Below are 16,338 nucleotides of genomic sequence, written 5' to 3' on the forward strand. Positions count from 1 at the left end.
CCTGCACGGACCTGCTGTGAAGTCAGGCAGCATGTCCAGGCCCCACCCAACTGGCTGCCCAGCCTCGGAGAGTGGGAACTCTGGTGCTTCCTGGTGATGGACATGCGGGCCCCTCTCTGGGGTGCACTTGAGCCCTGAGATCTGAATGTTTGGGGAAAAGTCTAGCAGGGTGTACAGGGCTTTTGAAAAAAAATTTTCAATGTTGGCAGAAGCTCTTAGCTGTTTTCCGAGGGAAGTCCTTTATTATAGTGGGGACGGGCCTGCAGGCAGAGCCCAGTGTGTTTCTCCCTCCCTTCCTTCCCCCTTTAAGTGGGGATCCAGCAGTGGGGAACACAGGTTCCCAGGCCCTAGAGGCCACAGCTTCCTTAAAATAAACACCCAGGTCCAGGTGGAGTGGGCACCGCTTCCCCAGCATGGGGTGTCACGGGCTGGGTGCTGCTCTCCTGCCAGTGTACTTTGCTGCCCAGTGCAATAGGGTCCCCATGCTGGGCTGTAAGCTTAACCTGGGCAGGCCTGGCCCATTCCTACCTGAGCTTCAGGAGTTAACTCTAGAAATGGGGGAAAGGAACCCCACTTTAAAAAAATATATTTTTATTGATTTCAGAGAGGAGAGTGAGAGATAGAAACATCAATGATGAGAATCATTGACTGGCTGCCTTCTGCATGCCTCCTACTGGGGATCGATCCTGCAACCTGGGCATGCGCCCTGACCGGAATCAAACCATGATCATTGGTTCATAGGTTGATGCTCAACAGCTGAGCCACATGGGTCAGGTGGAACCCCACTTTTACTCTGCCTTAAGCTCCTCGTGGGACTGGCTGAAACCATCACATACTTGGCTCACCACAACCAGGAAGAGCGAGGGCACTGCCCGTGGACATGGGCCTGTGGAGAGGTTCAGTACCCTATGGAGACTGGCCTGCGCTGGGGAGTCCAGGCTGGAAGTCATCTTTACTGGCTGTGGGTCCTGAGTCCCATCTCTATGTGGGTTCCAGTACATCCTCGCAGCTCACCCACCATTTTGGGGGCAAGCTCTGGGTCCTGAGGTCCTGGCACTGGCTATGGTGAGCCCTCTACCACCTGATGCTGAGGCCAGAGCTGGCCTTCTCCACTGCGTGGTAGCTCGTGTGCAACAGGCTGCTAGCACGCTCCGAGCCCTCACCATGCAGCCAGTGCTCGTACAGCTCCCGGACCCCAGGCACATCCTCTGGTGCCTCCGTCCTGACCATGCTGTACAGCCTCTCAACGTGCTGGAGGAGCTCCTTGCTGGGCATCTCAGGGGCCTTGAGCTGGCCTCCGCCGTTCAGGCAACCTGTGGCAGAAAGGGATGGCGAGGGTGAGGGCGTGGTCATGGGGAGGGTGCTCACACCAGGACTAAAGGACCCCACAAAGGGCCCCTGAACCATCTGTGAGTGGGCCTGCTGAGAATACCTGAGGGGCAGGCCATGACCTCCACATAATGATATGGGCAGCGCCCTCGCTTGAGCTTCTGCACCAGGTTCTGGATGTTACGAAAGCCATAGGCCGCAGCGAAGTGCAGCAGGACTCGGCCTTCCCTCTCCAGCGTCACCTCCTGGAAATCCTTGTTCCTGGGGGCAGAGACCACCAACTCACCCTCACCCACAGGCATGATTGTCAACCTTACCAGCTTCCAGTGATGGACAGTGACAAAGAGGGAGGGCAGAAAGCTTAATTCCACGAGTCAGCAGGTGACCCCACCCCAGCCTCGGTTTCCTGATCTGTAGAATGGGAACCCCGCTTCCCACGGATGGCCATGTGGTGAAGTGAGGTCAGACACAAAGCCCTACCTGCCTTCTGTGAGATGGGATGTCCCAATAGGACATCCTGTGCTGGGTCCACCACCCTGCCACCACTAGCCTCTCGGGTCTCTGGACTGCCATGGGGTGGGCAGGACACCGACCTTTACAATAGGAAGATCAAGGCCTGGAGAGTTCTGGCCACTCAGGGGAGCCAGAGAGGAGGATCAGCTCCTGTCCAGTGACTCAGGATCTGTGCCAAACCCAGCTCACTGTCTTCCGCCAAACCCACCTCAGCAAGGGGACCCAGGGCCGAGGCTGCCCCAACCTTAGCCCTTCCCACTGACCTCAGGGGTTTGTAGGTGACCTCATCTACATGGATTCCAAAGAGCTCTTGGGCTGCATGCCGGAACACGTGCTCCAGGTAGCCCCCAGAGCCCCCACCTCGATGGCTGGTGGGCTCCTGCACAGACACGCTGCTGAACCTAGGGAGGAGAGTCAGGCCTCAGGGACAGCAGGGCTGCTATCTGCTGCGGCCTCCAGGTGACCTCTGTCTCTCATGGTCGAGGGGGTTTGCTTTCTAAGTGGGAATGAGCCACAGATCCCTGGGGGCTCTGTTGGTGTGTCAGGAGGTGGGAAAACACTGGCCCCCTCCACTGAGTCACCTGGATCTGGTGAGCTCAGACCTATATCAAGTTGGTGTCATTTCTGATGACAGCCATCTTTGTGGACACCAAGACAGACCACGGGGCAGACATGGAACCAACCAGAAGGAAGCTATAGTGGGAAGAGGTGGGGAGAGGGACACTGCTCATTACCATGTGCTTCTGCTGCCTGCCAGGACACCTGTGAGCCCCAATGTCGACAGTGCCCCGACACCGAATGTCTGTTCATCCCTTCCACGATGGCAGGTAGTGACTTACACACTGTCCAGGGGGGCTGGCTCCAGTTCTGACAGTGAGACCCCTTCTTCTTCCAGCAACTTGAAAACTTCTCCTGCAACGGAACCACAGCACAGATGCTCATCAGCTGGGATTTCAGTAAAAACAGAGAATGTCAAAGAACACCCACATGATCTGCATCCCTAGCAACCTGCAATTTGTCACCTAGGCCTGGATGTCCACCTGCTGGCTTGTGGGTAGAGGACAAACCTGGGCACAGGGGTGAAGACGACTCCACTTCTGAAGACCATCCGGAGGGCCCTGGAACCGCACCACCCTCACAGTGACTGGGTGGGGCTCAGAATGCCCCGTTCCCAGGTGCTCCACAGTAGTGTGCCATCTGGGCATGTGCTTATGCATGGAGACCGTCCCCTGTTTGAGTTCTCCAGCATTTATTTATTTTTCTACTTTTTTTCTCTCTCTTTTTAAATTTAAAAAAAAAAAAAGTATTTGGAGACACTGCGAGACTGCTCAACTCAGAAATGGGATAATCAATGTGAGCCAGCAGGCTGACAAAACTCTCCACCCATCTCCCTATACAGACTATTTTACACACACACACACACACACACACACACACACACACTGAGTGGCCAGATTATTATGCGTTCAGAGATCATAATAATCTGGTCACTCAGTGTGTGTGTGTGTGTGTGTGTGTGTGTATGTGTGTATATGTGTGTGTATATATGTATGCATATATATATATGTACATTTATTTCAGAGAGGAAGGAAGAGGGAGAGAGAGAAACATCAATGATGAGAATCACCAATCGACTGCCTCTTACATGGCCCACACTGAGGATCGAGCCTGCAACCCGGGCATGTGCCCTGACCAGGAATCGAACTGTCACCTTCAGGTTCATAGGTCAACACTCAAGTGCTGAGTCACGCTGACAGGGCTGTACAGACTATTTTAGAGCAGACACTGGTGGTGCTGGGAGACCAGTCTGCTTTAGGTCCCTGAGACAAGACAGCTGTAAACACCAACCAGGCTCTGAGGGAGGGCCCCTGCCTCATGCTAGGCCCTGAGGTGCTCTGCACACGGGACGACAGCTCTAGCCAGAGCCTGGGGGCAGTCCTAGGCAATGCCAGCCTGTGCCCTGGGCTTGGGGAACCACACCTGGAGGTGCAGGGGCTCAGGGTGGCAGGACCCACACCTGTCGTGATGACACAATCCACATCTCGCGTCTGGTGTTCCTGGCTAAAAAAGTCAGGTCTGGACGCTTCCAGCTTTTTGTCATAGCAGGGCATCACTGTCACGTGGTAGATCTTGTCGGGGGTCACATGCTGTACGGAGAGAAGTGGAAACGTGGAGTCACTGCCTGACCCCAGCGCAAAGGGGTCCTATTAGGGTGGAACAGGGTGACCCCACAGGCACAGCCTGAAACAGCCAGGGAGTGACCACAAGTCTGTGAGTGGGTCCTTGGACACTGCAGGTCTTAGCTCATCTTTCAAGACAATGACACCACATCACTCACCGCTAGATGTCCGTTACCTGCTGCTGGGCGAAGAAGTCCTTGACCAGGGAGCCCATGACCTGCTGTGGGGACCTGGCGGTGCTGATGTAGGGGATGATGGCGCTCCCATGGGTCTTCTCGGCATAGCAGATCCAGCCTGAGGCCAATTTGGAACAAATGGGGGTGGCTCATAGCTCACCTCTCACTGTGGGCTGTGACATGACATTCTGGGGGTGGACCTACTTGTACAAGGAGTGCCATCCCATTAAAGAACATCCCATCTATTTCTAGCATCCACGTGATTACTGTCTTGGGGGAACTGAAGTGACTACACGTGACTCTCAGAGCAGAGCAGCTCCTGCCAGAGAGGCCGTTCTGGGCTGACAGAACCTCCTCGCGCTCCCTCCAGCATTCCCACTTCCCACATCCAGCTGATCTGGTCAGCAGTGTGAGCACACCTGGGCAGGCAGATGCCAGCACGGGCAAGGCCTGCTTGGAGTTGGCCTGTTCTCGGAATCGCTGCACAAACTCTCGCTGGCTCTCCAGGAGACTGAAGTTCCTCGAGAAGGCGGTATCAAACACGTAGTGCACCCCTGCAAGGTGAGCACCCATGAGCCCCATGAAGGATGGCCAAGTGTGGGGTGCTGTTGACCATGCCGCCAGGAGCTGGGGGTCTGCCTCCCACAGCGGCCACAGGAAGCACACAGTTCTAGTGTCACAGGACAGGCTGTGCTGTGGACAGCCTGTGCTGCTACCTGGGAAGCTTGCGTTTGACAACTGGCTTCCTTCATCTGCACTTAGCATCCGCCTAGGACATCCGTCTGCACCAGGCTCACCCCAACCTCCTCCCTGCTCCCGGCATACAGAGAGGTCAGCCATTCGATCTGAGCCAGACCCAGAACGGGCCTGGGAAATATGCCTTGATAATAATATTCAGAAACAATACAAAGAGTGGGCGAATTTCAGATCTGGCAGAGTGCAGTCAAGATTCAGATAGCTTCCTCTTAAATGGCACTGCTTCCAAACATCAAACAAAAACTTCAAGTTAAAGTCAAACTCATAATAGCTTCTGATATTTAAGTTCAGTGATTTGGAGGCGTGAAGAGCCCCCTCTCCATGCCTGTGTTCCAAACTGTAGCACTCACACAAGGTTCCTCACCTACCTAGTTTTTTAAAGAATGCAGTTAACTTCTTGGCCGTGTCTGTAGGATTCAACTGAAATCTTGCAGCCAGCGATGCGCTGGACTGGGGTGAGACTGAAATGACAACCAGCTTCTGCTGACCAGGAGCCGCTGTCTGCAAAGCAAAGGACACACCATTCACGTTGCGAATTTTAAACTGATTCCGTGTGCCAGAGCTGGCGAGAGGGCCCGGCTCCATCGGGGCATGCCATTTTTATGTACACAGAACCCAAAGTTCAGGGCCTGACACTTCACTGTTGAAATACTGACAAGTAATTCTTTGAGATCCCACTGAGTAGACTTAAAAATGTGGGGGTCACTGGAGTCGCAGGACAAACAGTGCCAGGAGAGGAGCTGTCCTGGACAGCATGAATGAAGGATGCTGGGGCTGATGTTGGGTTACAGCAGAGTCTTGAAAACTGTCCACCACTTACCTTATTGGCATCTAGAATCTTCCGCAGCTCCTCATGGCTCTGCTGAGTGATGAGCACGGTCTCGGCTGAGGTGACACAGCCACTGCATGCCAGACAGTCGTCCAGTGAGATTCTGGCCCTTTCCAGCTTCCGTGTCCCTCCGTCCTGGAAGCACAAGAACCAGTAAGCAAAGGACCCCTCAGCATGAGGAAAGAGAGCTCCGAGGATAGCGGGGCCTCCGGAAACCTCGATTCTCTTGCTCACAACACTGACAACCAACATGATAGTTAGCTGGCTTTATGTGCCAATAAATTTTTAAAAGTTACTTATTACAGGAGTACTTATACACATTCTAGATTTAAAGAGCACCATCGAATTCTGACTGGTACAAACTCAGCTGGAGGCTGGCGACTCTCCACAGGGCTCCCGAAGGGTTGTTGGTCCCCAGGCTGCATTCATGGGACCATGAGGACAGGAAAATGCCAAAGGCCAGGCTCTGAAAGAGGAAGAGCATGGCAAGGGAGAGGAAAGGAAGAAGGAAAGTGGGCAGAAGGAGGAGATGGTGGAGCCTGTGCAGTGGGCTATAGCTGCCCAGTGCCAGCACCTGGACTTGAGAAAGACACAATGGACAGCAACAAATCAGACTTTGCCAAGCAGAGAACTTGGTATTTGAGTCCAGTATCAGGCTGAAACTCAGTGACTTTTCTTAGATGCAGATTATCTCAGCTGAAACTCAGTGACTTTTCTTAGATGCAGATTATCTCAGCTGAAACTCAGTGACTTTTCTTAGATGCAGATTATCCCAGCTGTGCCCCTTCACTCCTTTTGCAAAAGCAGGCATGGTCTGAACCAAGGCCAGGTGAGCCACAGAGGCCAAGACTGGAACTCTCAGCTAAGTTCACTAGGCCTGCGCTTTGCACAAAGCCACAATTTGAGCTCAATACGTATTTTTAGAGTCAGATCCGCCTAAAGGCCCGGGATGCAATGCAGTACCAAGCAGGAGGCTGATGAGCTTCCCAACTTACCTCCATATCAAGCACTGCTGTTCTGGACAGCAGGACACACTGGCACCCCCACCTCAATTGGGTCCCCTCATTCATGGGACCCCTCCTGAGATGTCTTTTCCCTAAAAAGAACCCAGTCCCCTGTGCTGCAATAGGTGGGAGCCCTGATGTGTTCACCCTCCTGCACCAAGTTAATAGCCAGCTTTTCCCCTGTAAAGGCTTGATCCACTGTCCATCCCCACCAGGAGTTACCCTGGGGCTCCTCCCCCTGCTTGGAAGGGGTTCCTGGGCCCAGTACACTTGGTGCCTATAGTCCACAGGATGGCACAGAGTTCAAATGGCAGATAGGCGGGGTGGAAATTTTGTTGTTGTTGTTGTTAATCCTCACCTGAGGATATTTTTTCCATTCATTTTTTTAAGAAAGAGTGGAAGGGAGGGAGGGAGAGAGAGAAACATCAGTGTGAGAGACACATCAATTGGTTACCTCTCTCACGTGCCCAGACCCAGGCAGGAGATGGAACCTACAACCCAGTTACATCATGTGCCCTTCACTGTGAATGGAACCCGGGACCCTTCTGAGCATGGGCCGTCACTCTAACCACTGAGCAACATTAGCTAGAGCAGCGGGGTGAATTTTAACACCATTAGATCAGGATTTTGTCATTGTTAATTATGCAGGAAGTAGGTACTCACTAAGAACAAGGGGTCTAAATAGGAAAATCTTATGCAATTAGAACTTAGAGACAGAGGCAGAGAGAGGAGAAGATGGGAACTACCATCTCTGCAAAAAGAACCCCCTCTGCAGAACAAATCAAGCTCCATATTCAGCTTCTATGCCCCCGGCCCCTCCCCTTCCTGTTCTCTCAGGCTCCCTGACAGTGAGTTTGAAGATTGAAAAAGGACTGGCAGGAGTAGAAGGTCTCATGGTCACTGCGCTTGTGACTGGGTGGAATGGTGAAACGAGTTTCAGGTCATCCGAGCCAGAACTTACCTGACTCACTTGGAAGTAACTCCCATCATCTTCAATGTGGATCTTGGCCACGCCACTTCCCAGCTTCTTATCTATCTTCATGGGCTTGATGCAGTCCTGTACTAGGAAGAGACCCCAAACCAGGCCTGAGTGGGCAGAGGCTCCTACAGAAGAGGGGTGGGCTCTCACCACTGGGCACATGTTCTAACAGCCTGCTGGCACTGAGGGTCACTCTGCAGGTCGCAGTCAATGTAAGGCTGGTGCTAACTGGGCCTGCATGCTAACTGTCAGCACACACTGCCAACTTTGACCTTTACTCTTCTCAGTGTGACCAGGAGGCGTGGCCCCCCTACCCCCCCAGAGAGCCAGTGTTACGTTGGCTACTAAGAGGAAGCCTAGGAATTGGCAGGAATGCTCTGTCTGGCTGTCACCCCCCTACCTAGTACCCTAGAAAAAAGTTCATTTCTCTCCTCACCTTCCTATCTGCCACATTATCACCAGGAGAACCTCGCTGGCCATGACCTTCCTAAACATGACCAGCCCCGGAAAGACCAGGCAGGAGGCCTGTCCCAGCTCACCCCTGCTTTCCCCTCCTTCTCTTGGGACTCAACTATGCGCACTGCCCACCCCTCCCGCCACCCGCCAAGTCCTGGGCCTGCACAGCTGGTGGCAGTTGATAGGCAGGTACACCAGATAGGAACAAGGTCCCTTTCCAAGTGTAGTTGCTGGTCTCCTTTAGGGGCAAGCTCTCTCCTCCTGGAGGGCAATGCCAGTGACCACACACCCTGACATTTACTGGGCAGTCACGTGTGAGATTCCAGCGGACCAGCTCCCCTGCTCTGGCCACGGGGGTGGGATGTCTCACCCGTTTACACAGAAGAAACTGTGGCTCAGAGAAGCTTGGCAGGGTCTTCCCAACCCCTATCCTGAGCCCGCCACTCCCCAGCTGGGTCACTGGCGGCTGCCGTATACCCATCAGTGAAGCTCCAAGGGCAGCTTCTATGTCCCCGGGCCCTCCCATCCCTGTTCCCTCAGGTTCCCTGACAGTGCATGTGAACCGTGAGAAAGGACTGGAGGATGTGGAAGGACTGGCTGACACCGCACTCCCCTAACCCGGTCACCCTGAGGGCAACATGATAGCTGGCTCCTACTTGTCTCTTTGGGCTGTGCGGGACGGCGAGCCCCCGTCCCCCAAACCCGCGGCCTTGGCCTAGGGGGCACAGTCATCCGGTGGGGGCACCGCCCTCCCTGGCTTCGGTTCCCCCCGTAGGTAGGAAGCCGGCCCGAGTGCCGGAGGCCCGATCCCGTTTCTCAGCGGGAGAAACAGACGGGAGACAGGCCCCCCCGCGCCGCCGCGCACGGCCTCCGCCTACCCGGGCCGACCCACCTGAGACGGCCCTATGAAGTCATCCAGGTCCGTCAGCTGCAGCGCCCCGCTGAAGGGCGACGCCATGGCGGCCATACTACCGTCCGGCGCTGCGCGCAGGCGTCACCAAACGGCGCGAAACGACGGGGTGGTTCCGCCACGCTGCCGGAAAGCAACTCGCGCGGCGCGTGCGCGTCTGGCCCTGCGGTCGGACGCCTGGAGGGCGCGCGCCCCCTGCTGGCGGACCAAGTGCCCCGGAGGAGCCAACTTCTTACCCTGCACCTTCCCCGCCCACCGGGCACGGGCTGAGGGCCCGCGTGGACGCGAATGACATGTCCCTCACTCACCCAGTGCTCACCTGCCCGCCAGGTGTGCGGCCCGGGGCCCCCGCCCCCGGAGCTCGCGGAGGCAGCCGCCTTGCTCTACTCGGTCAAGCCTCGCCTGCAGCCCAAGAACTCAGAGGCGCCTGGCACACAGGGCGCCCGTGCCTGAAGCAAAGGAAAGTGACAGCGATAGGGAGCGGGTCCTCCCACTCCGCTGCTCGGGGCAGAGCCTTGGGTCTGGGAGGGGGCCCACGGGGCTCCTTTGAGGGCCTCCACACCCTCTTCTGTTATCTTGGAGACCAGCCTGAGAAGACCCCATTTGCCTGTATGATTTTAAAACCCGAAACACGACTGCTGCTGTCGGGCTCAATTCTTAAACCACTTATTAAACGTGCCAAGTACAGTTATACATTTACTTATCACTTTTTGTTAGGGCTTTTCAGAAAACTCCAGTGGTCGAGCCGTCCCTGGGCCCCAGCTGGGCTGAGCCCTATAGGTGCCCTGCCAGGCTCAGCCCCAGAGTATTGGTGGTAATCTCGAATGTCTGAGGGGCCAGCCCAGGCTGGGCACCTGCTCTTCTTGGAGTTCTTGCCTTGATGTCAACACCACCTGGTCACTCCTGCACCTGCCTATGGGTTTACTTCATGATCCAGGGAGCCGAGACCACCTGCTGGTGCGACCTCTTCAAGCCCTGCAGCCACTCCTTTTGGCTCCCAGGAGCGGACATTTGCCAGCAGCTGCCCCAGGTAGGCTTCCCAGCAACACCTGTCCCCCTGTCCTGGCTGTACCTGAGCAAGGTCTGTGACGTGATGCCTGAAACCTGAACAGTCCCACTAGTTATCATAACCAGTGGAGCACAAAATAAACTTAGTTTCACCGAAATGCCCCAGAATAGATTTGAAAAAAAATTGTGATGGTAACAAGTGCTGTTGGGATTGGGGTTAGGACATGGATCAGTTACACTGGTGTGATAGAAAGGATTTACAGTGGAGGGGGCTTCGGCTTTGACTATGGGGCAAAGGATGGTCTCCATTTGGTGACGGGGGTTATAATTCCCCCAGCGCTGGAGGGCAGGATTTGACATGTAGATATGCAAGATGGATTTTAGTTTTTATGGGAAAATTTTATAATATGTGAACTGATATTTCAGTAAAACTATTTAGAAAATGAGGGGACTAGTCCTGGTTGGGTGGCTCAGTTGGTTGAGGTTGTGGGTTTCATCCCCAGTCTGGGCGCATATGGGAGGCAGCTGATCAATGTTTCTCTCTCACATTGATGTTTCTCTCCTTGTCTTTCTCCCTTCCTCTTTCTCCAAGAACCAATAAAAATGTATCTTTGGGGACTAGCGGGTTTGGCTCAGTGGATAGAACGTCTGCCTATGGACTGAAGGGTTGCAGTTTTGATTCTGGTTGTGTGCTTGATCCCCAGTAGGGGGCGTGCAGGAGGCAGCTGATCAATGATGCTCTCTCATCATTGGTGTTTTTATCTCTCCCTCTCCCTTCTCTGAAATCAATAAAAAATATACTAAAACACACACACACACACACACACACACACACACACACACACTTATCTTTGGGTGAGGATTTAAAAAAACGAGGGGGCTAGAGGCTGGCGCTCAACTTGGCTGCCCCGAGGTGGTCCCAAGAGGCCAGGCAGTAAGTACATTTTGGTCTGTCCAGGCTCGAACCGTCCGTCCAGCCATCCCTGTAGGAGTGCCTGCGTGACTGGGTCCCCAAGCTCTAGTGCCAACATTATGCCTCGCCTCTTGTGTGCCTGCTCGACATTTTGCAAATTGTTTCATCATCATCATTAGCGGGTATTTACCGTGCGTTTCCCATGTGCAATACCAGAGTTTGCACGCGTTGGGTGGGGGTCGGTACTCAAGGGCCAGCTGAGGACCCATGGAGGCCAGGTCAGCCGGCTGGCCCGTGCAGCTGCTGTGACGCTGTGACTGTGTGTGGGCACCCATTTGCCTGAGCTGGAACAGGGGCAGAGCACGGCCTCTGCTCTGATGTGCCCACAGGTTTGCCCAAAGCAACCAGCTGCCATTGCATGGGGGCAAGTGTGGTTCCCCCCAAGCGTATAGAGCTGCGTAACCCCTCCTGTGGGTTGGTGTCAGTTTCACCCTCCAAGCGCTTGGCCCTGTGTTAGTGTCCTGGAGCTGCTGCCACAAAGGACCACAAACCGGGGTGGAGGGTGGGGTGTTAAAACAACAGAAATTCGTTTTCTCCGTTCTGGAGGCCAGCAGTCTGAAGTCATGGTGTGGGCAGATTTGTGCCCCCTCCAAAGCCTCCAGGGAGGGATGCCTCTCCGCGTCCGGCTTCTGGAGGCTCCAGGGGGTCCTAGGCTTGGGGTGGTATCGCTCTTGTTTCTGCCTTCGTGGTCATACAGCTCCCGTGTGTCTTCCCCCATCTCTTATAAGGACAGTTGGATTCAGGGACCACCTTAATCCAGATGACCTCATCTAGAGATTCTTAACTTAATTACATCTACACAAACTTTTTTCCAAATAACTCCCATTCATAGAGTCTGTTGGACATATTTGAGGCCACCATTCAGCCTACCACAGCCACATGTCTAGGTTTTTATGGGACCCTCAGGGGCTGGAGGAGAGCTACATAATGGGGTACATCTCACCAGGTTGTAGCTCACCCCCCACCTGGGCTGGGCTGGCCCTCAGGGGACTGGTGGGATGGAGGGGACACGGTCCAGGCCATGCCCACATGGCTGTGCTGCAGAGCCTTTCTGGGGCAGTTAGCCTGTGTAACATGACCCAGGGTGGGGACAAGTAACAGCTCCTTTGTACTTTCCAAAATAAATGTAAATTTTTCCTAAACATGGGATTTCAAAACACTTAGTGCATTCTCCAGTGTTACTGTGTTGTGGGTCTGGGACCCCAAAGAAAGTGGACAGAAGTGGGGTTTGCTCCTCCCTGCTCTGCATGGCTGAACTGAAGGAGGAGGACTGTGCATCCAGGGTGAGGCCCACAGGACCCACCGAGAGGCCCCCCATCGGGCACAGCCAGGGACCATGGGGAGGGGTCTTCCTTCTGCTGCCCCCAGCACTTTGGGATCCGCTGCTGAGAACTGCCCACACTAAGTTTGGGGCCCAGGAACAGCCAGGTGGGAGGAGTGGGGAGGGGACTGGGTCCATGAGCTCCTGCCTGTGTGGACAGTTGGGTGGAACAGAGGACGGCTGTCCCAGGGGCCTGGCTCAGGCAACCCTCTGAGTACAGGGCTGGCCTACCCAACCTAGTGGCCCTCACCTTTCAAAACCCACTATATATATATATTTTGTAAATCAGGAGCTATTTAGTTTGTTAGTGTGGGTGGCCACCTAGGGGTCTCCTGCAACAAGAGGATCTTCACTCTCAGGTCTTCTGGACGATTTGGCCCTGAGCCTGAGCTACCATTGTCCCCTCCCTCCCCACTACTACCACTCGCCCCCGGTTTTATTTTATTTTTTTTATTTATTTTTTAAATTTCTTTATTGATTAAGGTGTCACATATTTGTCCTCATCCCCCCATTCCCATCCCACATCCCTCCCCATGGATGCCCCCACCCCCCTGTTGTCCTTAACCATTGGTTAGGCTCGTATGCATGCACACAAGTCCTTTGGTTGATCTCTCCCCCCCCCCGCCCTTACCCTCCCCTATCCTCCCTCTGAGGCCCGACAGTCCGATCGATGCCTCCTTGTTTCTGGGTCTGTTCTTGTTCATCAGTCTATGTTGTTCATCATTTCCCCTAGATGAGTGAGATCATGTGTTACTAGAAATATACTTATAAGAACCGAATGTGAGACGAGCAATAATAGTTATGCTGACAGGCAAATGAATCAGTCTGTAGTGAGTTTCTTTCTGGACCAACAGTTCTTTAGAGACCCAATTTCAATGTCCACCAGTTCCTTATGTGTACATGTCGGCACTGACTTTTCAGCTCTGGATGGTGGACAAATGGTGGTAATGCAGGTTCGACTCCCTCTGGTTTGGTCTCGCCTGGACCCAGGGGCGCGTGGCCTCTCCTGGACCCAGGGGCGCGGCCTCACCCGGACCCGGGACCTAGCTTCACCCGGACCCAGGGGCGCGTGGCCTCACCAGGACCCGGGATCCAGCTTCACCCGGACCCAGGGGCGCGTAGCCTCTCCTGGACCCAGGGGCACGGCCTCACCCGGACCCGGGACCTAGCTTCACCCGGACCCAGGGGCGCGTGGCCTCTCCCGGACCCAGGGGCGCGTGGCCTCTCCCGGACCCAGGGGCGCGGCCTCACCCGGACCCAGGACCTAGCGTCACCCGGACCCAGGGGCGCGTGGCCTCACCCGAACCCAGTTGCCCCCGGTTTTATAAGCAAGATTTGCATCCCAGACACAGTGTTTTATTTGGGGAATTACTGAGGGCAATGAGCACATCATTAGCACCATAATCAACACCGGACACCTTCCCCCCGGGGCTGCCACATCTTGTCAACAGGTGTGATCGGGCAACGGCCCTCGGAGGCCTGGCACAGAGCACAATTAGCAGCTAATGAGGAGGCTCGCACCGGCCCGGAGCTGGGAGGGGAGGAAGGTCAGAGAGAGCTCCGCGGCCCTTCAGTGGTCCTCCCTCTGCTCCTGCCCAGGCGGGGCTGCAGGAAGCAGCAGAAAGAGCAGGTCACGGAGCGGGCCTCTGTGCGTTGGGCGTGTCCAAGATGTTTGGGAGAGCAGGTGCTCTGCCCAGCTGTTCACAGGCATGCGAGATTGGCCCTGCCCCGGCCCCTCGAGGCCTAAGCAGGGGACACAGAGACTTCACCTCTGTGGGGACAGTGGACCAAGCAGGACCAGCGGGCAGGCTGAGAGCGAAGCCTCCTTCTTTGCCTAACGACGTGATGGAGGGTCTCTGCCCATGAGCCACCTGGGCTGCTTTCCTGGGAGAGCAGGCGCAGAGCTGGTCAGGGCTGAGCCCCAGTCACACATCAGCAGGCTTGTGCAGGGCGACTCTCTCCAGGGGACTTGCTCAACCTGCCTGTCTGGGGTGAGTGGCAGCAGGTTCACTGTTCTGGGGCGTTCCCCAGCCCGTGGTGTGAGAACACCACGGTCATGGCTGCCCTATCAGAGCATCAGGGCTGGGCTCGCCAGTGGTCCCCGCGTTGCCTCTGCACTCACACTTGGTACTCAGCCCTCAGGTCACCGAGGGGGCCATTTGGGCATCTGAGGGAACATGTGTCTTGTGACAGGATCATGGGGTGGCTGGGTGGGGCAGGGGGCCCCCATGGGAGCCCCCCCCGCCCCCCCGCTCCAGGGCCTCCACCCAGGTCCGGGAACCTGGGTGCGACTCGGTTACTGGAAGCCTGGCTGGTTTCCTCTGTGTGGTATTTTTACTGGTTGTGAAGGTCACGCCTGGCCTGCTGTCAGCGAGAGGGTCACCCTGGAAACGGTGCATTTAGGCCCTAGGAGCCTAGCCTCGGGGCTCCCAGCTTGTGAGATCATGGGCTCTCCCCAGGGGACCCCTCCCCAGGCTTCCTTCTCTTTACCTGACAGTCTCCTTAGGGCTGCCCCCCAACTCACCCAGTGCAGCCGCAGCAGCTGGGAGTTGGCTAGGGGCCCCCTGTGCCCTGCGGAAGAGGAGCTCTTTCTCGTGCTGGGGCTCTGGGAACTCCAGGGGGAGCCACTCTGTGTGCGGGGTGGTGTCCACCCATTGCTCCGGCCCCACATCTCTGGTCTGTGTTTTCCATGGTAGGTGTTGAGCTGGCGGCCTGGGCCACCTCCTGTCCTGGCAGTGCTCACACACCTCCTGGGTCAGCCCCTGCACTCCAGTCCTGACCTCCCCGGGGACCTACGTGCCGCAGGAGGTGGTCAGGGCAGTGAGGTGGGTGTGTTTGTGTGTGTATGGCATGCATTGTCTCAGAGGTGGCAGCATGCCAGGAGCCAGAGGACACTGGGGAAGCAAAGTCACCCTCCGATGACCACCAGGGCCAGCCCTGGCGAGGCCTGGTCATGCACTCTCTGAAGCTGACCTGGAGCTAAGTAAGGTTATCATGGGCATCAAGGGGGCTTAAGAAGGATCAGCCACATGGGGTTGGCAGTGCAAAGTGGGGTACAGGCCAAGCCTGGGGGGCAGGGTGGGAGGAGCTGGGAGAGCCACCGCAGGTGCCCTGGCCCAAGTGGCCTCAGACCACCCCAAGGAACCTGCCAAGGGTCAGCTGGGCAAATGGCAGCCCTCTCTCCCTGTACCCAACAACTCAGGACAGCCACTCATGTCATCAGCATGTCTGAGAAGCAGGCCAGGGCACTGAGGAGTGTCTGGGGGTGGGGTGGGTGGCCCCTCCTAGGCCAGCTGGGTCAGTGGCCCTCAGAACCAGCCCCTGAGGTCAGTGGTGGCCATGGCCATGGTGAGGTGGAATCTGACATAAGGCAGTGGAACATGGCCTCCAGGATGATGGTGCAGGCCCCGGGGAGGAGGGAAGAAGGGCTGACCTCCTAGAGTTGGGAAGACTTGGCTTCCTGGAAGAGGCAATTTGGAGCAGAGATCCAATGACAGGTCTGCTTCAGGCTCCAGGACAGTGGACTCTCGTCTCCTTTTCTATTTTGCCTACATTGGGAGGCAGATTTTTTTCAGAAACCAGAGCAGGAGCCCGTCTACTGAGCTCGAGGCACAGCTCCTGCCCTCTGAGAGCGTGGTCCTGCTGGGAGCTGGCTGGTCGCCCTTGGCCTCATGGGGATTATGACATTAGAGTTAAACTGTATCCACACCAGCAATCAAACTGGCAAAGCCAGATTTCTTAGGCATGAGGTATTCTGATGAGGAACAGACTTAGCCATGCGAAAATAAAAGAAAAAAAGTTTAAAAAAAATGTGCAGTATAAACAGCCTCAAAGTTGTTTTGTTCACACAGAGTGAAAAGGCCAACAATCGCTTGGGGGCAGGTCCTTGTAGCCAACCTCTGAC

The 16,338-nt window shown here is 55.5% G+C and overlaps 1 protein-coding gene across 5 annotated transcripts; it reads right to left on the reverse strand.

Moving 5' to 3' along the window:
• Positions 1–232: 232 nt before the first annotated feature.
• Positions 233–9,477, reverse strand: CIAO3 (cytosolic iron-sulfur assembly component 3). Of its 5 annotated transcripts, none has more exons than XM_054714573.1 (11): positions 9,115–9,477; positions 7,758–7,844; positions 5,775–5,918; positions 5,323–5,455; positions 4,618–4,752; positions 4,198–4,316; positions 3,860–3,989; positions 2,682–2,754; positions 2,106–2,243; positions 1,433–1,590; positions 233–1,313 (listed from the first exon to the last, which is right to left on the reverse strand). In XM_054714573.1, exons 1-11 carry the CDS (start codon positions 9,187–9,189, stop codon positions 1,075–1,077), a joined length of 1,431 nt encoding a protein of 476 aa, XP_054570548.1. In that variant the 5' UTR covers positions 9,190–9,477; the 3' UTR covers positions 233–1,074. The 5 variants fall into 5 exon arrangements, with proteins under 5 accessions (XP_054570548.1, XP_008155865.3, XP_054570549.1 ...); XM_008157643.3 differs by having other exon boundaries at positions 7,749–7,844; XM_054714574.1 differs by lacking the exon at positions 9,115–9,477 and adding an exon at positions 8,879–9,060 and having other exon boundaries at positions 7,749–7,844.
• Positions 9,478–16,338: the final 6,861 nt, after the last annotated feature.

This window comes from Eptesicus fuscus, chromosome 4, assembly GCF_027574615.1.
Source record: "Eptesicus fuscus isolate TK198812 chromosome 4, DD_ASM_mEF_20220401, whole genome shotgun sequence".
NCBI lineage: Eukaryota > Metazoa > Chordata > Mammalia > Chiroptera > Vespertilionidae > Eptesicus > Eptesicus fuscus.